Here is a 9,797-nt window from a genome sequence, read left to right as displayed (position 1 = left end):
CAGGTCCTTGCTTCTCGACATGCAAGGATTGATGGATTGGTCCCCATAGAAATCCTTCCTTCATGCATTCATTCATTCAACATATTTATTGAGCGCTTATTATGTGCAGAGCACTGTACTAAGCACTTGGAAAGAACAATTCAGCAACAAATAGAGACAATTATTCATTCAGTCATATTTATTGAGCGCTTACTGTGTGCAGAGCACTGAACTAAGCGCTTGGAATGTACAATTTGGCAACAGATAAAGACCATCCCTGCCCAACAATGGGAATCCCTGCCCGACAATGGACTCACTGTCTAGAAGGGGCGAGACAGACTTTAAAACAAGCAAACAGGCATCAATAGCATCAATATAAATAAATGCAATTATAGATATATACACATCATTAATAAAATAAATAGAATAATAAATATGTACATATATGCACAAGGGCTGCGGGGAGGGGAGGTGGGTAGAACTTTGGTTTAATTTGCTCTAAAATCCATTTGTTTGATTTTCGGGCCGTCTGTGGTATTCACAAAAGCCTTCTCCAACACCACATTTCAAAGGAATCGATGCTATTTCGATCCTGTTTTTTTTTCTGTCCAGCTTTCAGATCCACTGGAAACACCTTCCCAACTGCTATCACGTTAATCCAATCACCCATCCTATCCTCCCTGGATTACTGCACCAACCTTCTTTGCTGACCAGCCTCAGGTCTCTCCCCAATCCACCCTACTTCCCTCTGCTGCCCATATCATTTTTCTACAAAAACGTTCAGGACACGTCACGTGTCCTCATGTCACAGGTCACCTCCAGCGGCTGCTGCAGTGAATAGCTGCCCACTCACTGACTCACCAAACAAAAACTCCTCACCATTGGTTTTAAAGCACTCCACCCCTCTTGTCTCTTCCCACCTCACCTCTCTATTCTCCTTCTGCAACCCAGCCCGCACACTTCGTTCCTCTAATGCTAAGCTTCTCACTCTGCCTCAGTCTGGCCTGTCTCGTCGACCCCGGCCCACGTCCTGCCTCTGGCCTGGTCGCCCTCAAATCCCACAGACAATTACTCTCTCTCCCTCTTCAAAGCCTTATTGAAGGCACGGCTCCTCCGAGAGGCCTTCCCAGACTCAGCCCCCCTTTCCTCTTCTTCCACTCCCTTCTGCCTTGCTCCAACTTGCTCCCTTTGTTCTTCCCCCCTCCCAGCCCCACTGTATTTAGGTACATATCTGTAATTTATTTATTTGCATTGATGTCAGCCTCCCCCTTTGGACTGCAAGCTCATTTTGGGCAGGTACTATGTCTTCTTATTGTTGAATGGTTCTTTCCCAAGCGCTTAGTACAGTCTTCTGCACACAGAAAGCGTTCAATAAATAATGACTAAATGAATGAATGAGGCGGGGATGGGGAAGACCTGACGGCAGAAAGGGTCAATTGATTCCATCTCCCTCGCTGGACTGGCCGGCCCAGGGGAGCTTTGGAAGCCTGAAATGGCTGAGACGGGGCTGCTTTCCCCAAGATCCCACTGCTCTCCCTTGCACGGAGGGCGGACGGCCCTACTTAGAATTCGGCAACCGGCCAACCGCCTTCCCCCAAGCGTCACCTCCCCGCCCTGCTGCCTGCAGATCGGCGGGCTTCAGGCCAAGAGAATCCAAGACCAGGGCCGAACCTGAACAGGTCACCTGGTCCAACCCCCCCGCCTCCTGGATAGGGAACTCGCCAGAACCCCGCAAAGTGAAAGGTGTCCATTTACCTCCGGCCCTCCCAAGCTGACGGCGGGGTATCCGTTCCTTAGCGCGGGGAGGGGTGGAATGGGAGAGTGGGGATGAGGACCTGGACAGAACCACAAGTCACCACTCAGTAGCACCTGCACAAAGTCTCCATCGGCCCGTAGGCTACAAATACATGCCTTTAATTCAGGGGAACAATAGGTAGACACTCTCACGTGGCCACTCAGGGAAGGTTAGATAAGTGGACCCGGTCCCGAAGCTGTCAACCTGATGTCAGACACGGGACCGTCAGGTAAATAAACACGAAGCGCGTAGGACAGAGGCAAAGAAACATGAAAAGATATCCAAGAGTACAAATAACAGAAACATTCCCTGTACATGTAATTTACCAAGATTTACATAAAGGCCATAGGGCAGCGGCTGTGCCTGGAGTCTTAGTTTGAATAAGCTATCAGGGGCAAGTGGGGTCTTGGCATTTGAAAGGAGGGAAAGGATGGGATGGGGGAAAGGAACGGGGGAGGTCTTTACGTAATAATAGCTTTAGGGAAGTGTAAGTTCCTTGTGGACAGGAAAGAGGTCTACCTACTCTCTAAAATTATTAGTAATAATAATAATATTGGTAATAATTATCCCGTATCTCGTATCCTGCTTTTAGGACATCTCCACCTGGATTACCGCCCGCCACCTAGAACTCAACATGTCCAAGACTGAGCAATTTATCTTCCCTCCTGAACACTGTCCTTTCCCTGACTTTCCCACCACTGTGGACGGCACTAACATCCTTCCCGTTTCACAGGCCCGCAACCGTGGTGTCATCCTTGTCTCTGCTCTCTCATTCACTCCACACATCCAATCCGTCACCAAAACCTGCCGGTTTTACCTTCACAATATCGCCAAGATCCACCCTTTCCTCTCCATCCAAACTGCTACCTTGTTGGTACAATCTCTCATCATATCCCGACTGGATTACTGCATTGGCCTCCTTTCTCATCTCCCAATCTCCCGTCTCTCCCTGCTTCAGTCTATACTTCACTTTGCTGCCCGGATTATCTTTCTACCGAAATGCTTTGGGCATATCACCCCCTCCTCAAAAACCTCCAGTGATTGCCTATCAACCTCCATACCAAGCAAAAACTCCTCACTATTGGCTTCAAAGTTCTCCATCACCTTGTCCCCTCCTACCTCACCTCCCTTCTCTCCTTCTACAGCCCAGCCAGCACACTCCGCTCCTCTGGTGCTAACCTTCTCACTGTGCCTCATTCTCACCTGTCCCGTCGACCCCTGGCCCACGTCCTACCTCTGGCCTGGAATGCCCTCCCTCCTCACATCCACCAAATTACCTCTTTTCCCCCTCCAAAGCCCTACTGAGAGCTCACCTCCTCCGGGAGGCCTTCCCAGCATGAGCCCCCCTTTTCCTCTGCTCCTCCTCCCCTCCCCATCATCCCGACTCCCTCCCTCTGCTCCACCCCCTTCCCGGCACCACAGCACTTGTGTATATTTGTACATATTATTTTATTAGTGATGTGTATCTATCTATAATTCTATTTATATTGACGCTATCGATGCCTGTTGGTTTGCTTGTTTTGTTTTGTTTTGTTGTCTCTCTCCCCTCTTCTAGACTGTGAGCCCGTTGCTGGGTAGGGATTGTCTCTGTTGCCGAATTGTACTTTCCAAGTGCTTAGTACAGTGCTCTGCACACAGTAAGAGCTCAGTAAATGTGATTGAATGAATAATAAGAGTATCTATTAAGCACTATGTGCCAAAGCCTGTACTAAGTGCTGGGATAGAGAAAGAGACCATCTAAATAGGTTGCCATTTTGCAGAGGAGCAAAGTGAAGGGACCTGCCCAGCTTCACACAGCAGGCAAACAGCGGAGCCTGGATCCGACCTCCAGGACCGCGCTCTTTCTGCTAGGCCATGCTGCTTCTCTATTGTATTGTATTCTCCCAGGTACTTAATACGGTGCTCTGCAGAGAGTAAGCGCTCAGTAGACACCATGGAGTGATTTATCGCATGCAGCACACACAATAAGTGCGATTGATTAATTGATTAAGTGGAAAAGGGCACTTTGGCTGTAGAGGGAGAAGCGTGAAGGTGGAAGATGAAGGTCCCGGGCAGGCATTAGGGAGGTCAGGGCGGTTTCACTGGACTGTCCAGTCCGCTTCTGACGGAGGGCCACACTGACGCCAACAGTCGATGGCAGGGAGTCAAGAGATCCCGAATGTTTGCACCCCTCTTAATTTTAAACTAATGAATTTGCTTAATTTTGTCCACTCTCCTTGCTGAGGCTGAGGCCCGTGGTGGGGGCAGGGACTTTGTCGATGCGATGACACCCTTGATGTGATGCGCCCTTGGTGCATGGTAGCGTGGAAGCAATAGGGCGGTGACTCATTCATTCAATCGTATTTATTGAGCGCTTACTCTGTGCAGAGCACTGGACTAAGCGCTTGGAATGGACAATACGGCAACGGACAGAGACCATCCCTGGCTCACGGTCTAATTGGGGGGAGAGATGACGACTAGTTGAGAAGCAGCGTGGTTTAGAGGCGAAAGCACCCGGGCTTGGGAGTCAGAGGACGTGGGTTCTAATTCCGGCTCCGCCACCTGTCTGCTGTGTGACCTTAGGCCAGTCACTTCACTTCTTGGGGCCTCAGTTCCCTCATCTGTAAAATGGGGATGAGTGCCACGTGGGACAACCCGATTCCATGGTGTAGCGGATAGAGCATGGGCCTGGGAGCCAGGTCACGGGTTCTAATCCCGGCTCTGCCACTTGTCTGTTGTGTGACCTTGGACGAGTCACTTCACTTCTCTGGACCTTGGTGACCTCATCTGTAAAATGGGGATGAAGACTGTGAGCCCCACATGGAACAACCCGATTACCTTGCATCCCCCCCAGCGCTTAGAACTGTGCTTGACACTTCTTGAGCGCTTAACAAATACCATAACTCTGAGAAGCAGCGTGGCTTAGCGGAAAGAGCCCGGCCTTGGGAGTCAGAGGTCGTGGGTTCTAATCCCTGCTTCGCCACTTGCCGGCCGTGTGACTTTGGGCGAGCCACTTCATTCCTCTGGGCCTCAGTGACCTCATCTGCAAAAACGGGGATTAGAAACTGTGAGCCCCACGTGGGCCAATCCGATTATCCTCTATCTCCCCCAGCGCTTGGAGCAGTGCTCTGCCCCTAGTCAGCGCTTAAGAAATACCCTAATTAATTATGTCCCCCAGCGCTTAGGACGGGGCTCGGCACCTAGTCAGCGCTTCACTTCTGTGCCTCAGTTCCCTCATCTGCAAAACGGGGACCAAGTGCGGGAGCCTCCCGTGGGACCACCCGCTGACCCTCTAATAATAATAACGTTGGTATCTGTTAAGCGCTCACTCGGCGCAGAGCACTTGTTCTAAGCGCTGGGGGAGCTACGGGGTCATCGGGGGGTCCCACGGGAGGCTCCCAGTCTTCATCCCCATTTTCCAGATGAGGTGCTGAGGCCCAGAGAAGTGAAGTGACTTGCCCCCGGGCACACAGCTGACCCCAGCGCTTAGAACAGTGCTCTGCACATAGTAAGCGCTGAACAAATACCAACGGTATATGATTAACACCCGCCAACGTTCTTGTCCTTCTTCTGGCCGAGGCCTCCGCGGCCCCTGAGGGACGACGCTCATGGCGGCTCTGAGGCGGGAGGCCCGGCGGGCGACAGCGACCCCCGGCGGCCGCCGACGGGCGCCGCAGCAGCCCCGCCCCACCGCGCGGGAGCGGGATTCATTCATTCGTTCGTTCGTTCATTCATTCATTCATTCAATAGTATTTAGGGAGCGCTTACTAGGTGCAGAGCACTGGACTAAGCGCTCGGAGTGGACGATCCGGCCCCTTGCCGGGCTTACAGTCTCAGCGGGGGCAAAGCCGAGACGACTTGCAGAGAATCAAGGGGACGGACACCTCAGCAGGAAACTAAACAGGGTAACAAAAAGACCGACACAGGAGGACAGTGCCGCGGGGCCGGAGCAGAGGGAAAGGGGGAGCTCGGTCCGGGAAGGCCTCCCGGAGGAGGTGAGCTCAGCGGAGGCCTCGGGGGAAGAGGCGGAGGCGGCGCCGGGCAGGAGCCTCCCTCTCCAGCTCGCGCGGGAGTTGGGGATCCCTCCGGAGGGCTCGCGCCCCGCCCCTCGCGGCACTTCCGGCCGCCTCGCTCGCTCGCGCGCGCGCTCGCTCGCGCGGGGAGAGAGGGGCTGGCGGGGGGCGGGGCGGGGCGGGGGGAGGGGGGGCGCAGGGAGGTGACTGACGGCCGAGCCGCCCGAGGAGCAAGGCCGCCCGTCCCCCCCCGCCCCGGCTCCGAGCCGCCCGTCCCCCCCTCCCCGCCTCCGGCCGCGGCCCCCGCCCCCGCCCCCGCCGCCTTTTGTCTCCGGGAGCCCCGGGGCGGGCAGCCGGGGGTGGGGGCGCGGGGGGGAGGGGGGAGGACGAGGGAGGGGGGGGAGGGGGGAGGAGGAGGGAGGGAGGGGAGGGAGGGAGGGGGGAAGGGGAGGGAGGGAGGGAGGGAAGGAGGAGGAGCAGCGGCCCCGGCCGGCCGGCCGGCCACCATGGGCCCGAAGAGGAGGCAGCTGACGTTCTGGGAGAAATCCCGCATCATCCGCGAGGTGGAGAAGAACCCCGACCTGCGCAAGGGGGAGATCGCCCGGAGGTTCAACATCCCCCCGTCGACGCTGAGCACCATCCTGAAGAACAAGCGGGCCATCCTGGCCTCGGAGCGGAAATACGGGGTGGCCTCCACTTGCCGGAAGACCAACAAGCTGTCCCCCTACGACAAGCTGGAGGGCCTGCTGATGGCCTGGTTCCAGCAGATCCGGGCCGCCGGCCTGCCGGTCAACGGCATCATCCTGAAGGAGAAGGCGCTGCGGATCGCCGAGGAGCTGGGCATGGACGACTTCACGGCCTCCAACGGCTGGCTGGACCGCTTCCGCCGGCGCAACGGCGTGGTGTCGCGCCTGGGGGCCGTCAAGGCCTGGAGCCGGGCCCCCGAGGGTGGGCGGCGCTGGCGGGAGGAGCCGCTGCCCACCCTGGCCGAGGGCTACGCCTCCCAGGACGTCTTCAACGCCACCGAGACGGGGCTCTGGTACAACTTCCTGCCGGACCAGGCCCCCGCCCCGCACGGGGAGGCCCGGCCCGGGGGGCGGCCGGGGACCGAGCGGCTCAGCGTGCTCCTCTGCGCCAACGCCGACGGCAGCGAGAAGCTGCCGCCCCTGGTCATCGGGAAGTCGTCCAAGTCCCGCAACATCCGGACCGGCCTGCCGTGCGATTACACGGCCAACCCCAAGGGCGGGGTCACCACCCAGGCCCTGGCCAAGTACCTGAAGGCCCTGGACGCGCGCATGGCCTCGGAGTCGCGCAAGATCCTGCTGCTGGTCAACAAGCCGCCCGCCCCGCCGCTGGACACCTCGGCCCTGAGGCACATCCAGGTGGCCTTCTTCCCGCCGGCCGGCTGCCCCGGCCACCTGCAGCCCCTGGAGCGCGGCGTCGTCCAGCAGGTCAAGGGTCACTACCGCCAGGCCCTGCTCCTCAAGGCCATGGCCGCCCTAGAGGGGCAGGACCGGGCCCGGCTCCAGCTGGGGCTGACGGAGGCCCTGCGCTTCGTGGGGGCCGCGTGGCAGGCCGTGGACGCCGCCGACATCGCCTCCTGCTTCCGGGAGGCCGGGTTCGGGGGGGCCCCCGAGGCAGCCGCCATCAAGAGCGAGGAGGAGGACGACGAGGACGAGGACGAGGAGGACGACGACGAGGAGGACGAGGACGAGGACGAGGAGGACGAAGAGGAGAGCTCGTCCGGGTTGGAGTCGGAGGACTGGCCCCAGGTGGTCGCGGGGGAGGTGGCGGGGAACTTCTGTGGATACGTGGCCGGCGAGGACCGGGGGCCGGCCACCTGCCTCCTGGAGGGCCGGGAGGATTCCGAGTCGGAGAGCGAGGAGGAGGAGGAGGAGGATGACGACGAGGACGAGGACGACGACGAGGACGACGACGACGAGGAGGAGGACGACGACGATGAGGACGACGACGACGACGACGAAGAGGTCCCGGTGCCCAGTTTTGGTGAGGCCATGGCCTACTTCGCTATGGTCAAGCGCTACCTCACCTCCTTCCCCATCGACGAGCGAGTGCAGAGCCACATCCTGCACCTGGAGCACGACCTCGTGCACGTGACCCGGCGCAGCCACGCCCGACTGACTGGGGCCCGCGGCTTCAGCCACCAGAACTGATGGGGGGCCAGGGAGGGGGGAGAGAAAGGAAGGGCGGTGCGGGGGGAGCGGACGCAGATGCTCCCCAAGGTGGCCGGGCTTGCTGGGACTGCGCCAGGGCCCCGAGAGGGCGGGAGGGGGCGGGAGGGGACGGGACGTCGGAGGGTGGCGGGGAGGGGGACGTCCGTGTGCTGAAGCGCCGGGGGCTCCCTCCCTGCCGCTCCATGTTCAGTAGTCCTCGTGGGGGGGGATACTCAGTATCTCCCCAGATTTCGGTGGGTCTGAGACTCTCCCCCTCCCCCTCCCCCCGACCCCTGTCTTCGTAATCTCTCTCTAGCGGTTGTCGGCCCCGCCGTCGCCCAAGGCCCAGGGCCAACCGGATCTATACTACCTATGAAGACGGAGGGGGCTGGAGGGATCGGGTCCCCTGACCGAAGGGACCGCCGACTGCCTCGTTTCTCTGTCCCCACCCTGCAATCATGACTGCGCAAATTGACATTCTGAACCCCCTATTCTACCCCGAGGGCTCCGGCCCCGCCCTCGGGTACTCCCCGGTTCTGCCTGTGCTTGGCAGGGCAGAGGGGGCGGAGGGCAGTGAAAGGGGGGCCCCTGCCCCGCTTCCGGGTATCCCTGGCTCTGCCCGTGCTTAGCAGGACAGCGGGAGGGGAAGAGGGCACGGCCCGGGACCTCAAACCACTTAGGGATGCCAGCCGTCCCGGATTCAAGGGGCCTCCCAATCTTCAGTCCCCTGGCCCGCCTCTTCCGCCTCCCCTGAACCTCCGCCCATGCTGGCCAGGGGAGCCGCGAGCCAGAACGCACACTCCCTGGGGCTTCTGGCTGGGCTTTTGATTCTTCCACATGCGCCGCCCGATTTCTTAGGCTCAGGCTTTTCTCTTCCAGGCCCACGTAGGGCTACCGTCCCGGGGCCCCGACGTTGACGGTGAATCTCAGTTCCCCACTCAGCTGCCTTCCGGGCCCTGCAGTACAGTGCCTGCCCCTCGCCCAGCACTCTGGCATGGGCGGAGGGGGCTGAAGGTGGATGAGGTTGGGGGTGGACAGCGAGAAGGTGGAGCGGGACCCGCCTTTTCTTGCTCTGAGCTCAATAAACCTCTCTTCCTTCGTTGGCCGGGAGCAGATATTCTGATACTCAAAGCGATGACATCTTTCATCCCCCCCACCCGAGCCCTGTGTTCTGGGGACTCTGCCTTCCGCAGGCGGTCAGGGTGGCTGTCTCTATATCTGCCGAGCTGGGCTGGGCGCCGGCTTCGGGGTGGGGGCGAGTGGGGAGGCTGGCGCCGGGCTGGCGCGGGGGTCGTGAGAGTGAGGAAGCCAGCGTTTGTGACGGGCCAGCGAGGAGGAGGGTTGATTTAACCGTCATGTCGGTCAGGAGGGTGAAGGTTGGAGTGGGAGGGGTTCGAGCCGTCTCTGGAGGGTGGGCACATTTCTCTGCCAGTCTCAGTGATCCACAGGTGGATCTTCCGTGGCTGATCTCTTAGCCGCCGCTCACCGGGAACCTTTCTCTCCTGACCCACGTGGGCCAGCCAGTGTGGTCCGTGGCAGGGGCTCCCTTCGGCCCCCTGGTCCCAGGGCCGTCCCCCATATACAGTCAGACAGTAGTATGGATTGAGCACTTACCGTGTGCAGAGCGCACAGCACTCTCCCAAGTGCTCTCCCAGAGTGTTTGGTTGAGTACGCAAGTACAGCACAACAGAGTTGGGAGACATGATTCCTGCCCTCTAGGAGCTTACAGTCTAGAGGAAGAGACAGACATTAAAGTAGTAATAGCAAATGAATTTGTTAAATGCTGAGTGTGACAAGCACTCTACTGAGTGCTGGGGTAGATCCAGGACAGTCAGGCGGACCTAGTTGCTGTCCCTC

The 9,797-nt window shown here is 58.7% G+C and overlaps 1 protein-coding gene across 1 annotated transcript; it reads left to right on the top strand.

Annotated features, from left to right (window-relative positions):
* Positions 1 to 6,231: 6,231 nt before the first annotated feature.
* On the top strand, positions 6,232 to 9,071 carry CENPB (centromere protein B). The gene has a single exon (XM_001508678.5). The coding sequence runs from the start codon at positions 6,273 to 6,275 to the stop codon at positions 7,938 to 7,940; it is 1,668 nt and encodes a 555-aa protein (XP_001508728.2). The 5' UTR covers positions 6,232 to 6,272; the 3' UTR covers positions 7,941 to 9,071.
* Positions 9,072 to 9,797: the final 726 nt, after the last annotated feature.

The sequence above is a fragment of the Ornithorhynchus anatinus genome, chromosome 18 (genome assembly GCF_004115215.2).
Source record: "Ornithorhynchus anatinus isolate Pmale09 chromosome 18, mOrnAna1.pri.v4, whole genome shotgun sequence".
Lineage (NCBI taxonomy): Eukaryota > Metazoa > Chordata > Mammalia > Monotremata > Ornithorhynchidae > Ornithorhynchus > Ornithorhynchus anatinus.
This window is presented reverse-complemented; position numbering and strand designations above follow the sequence as displayed.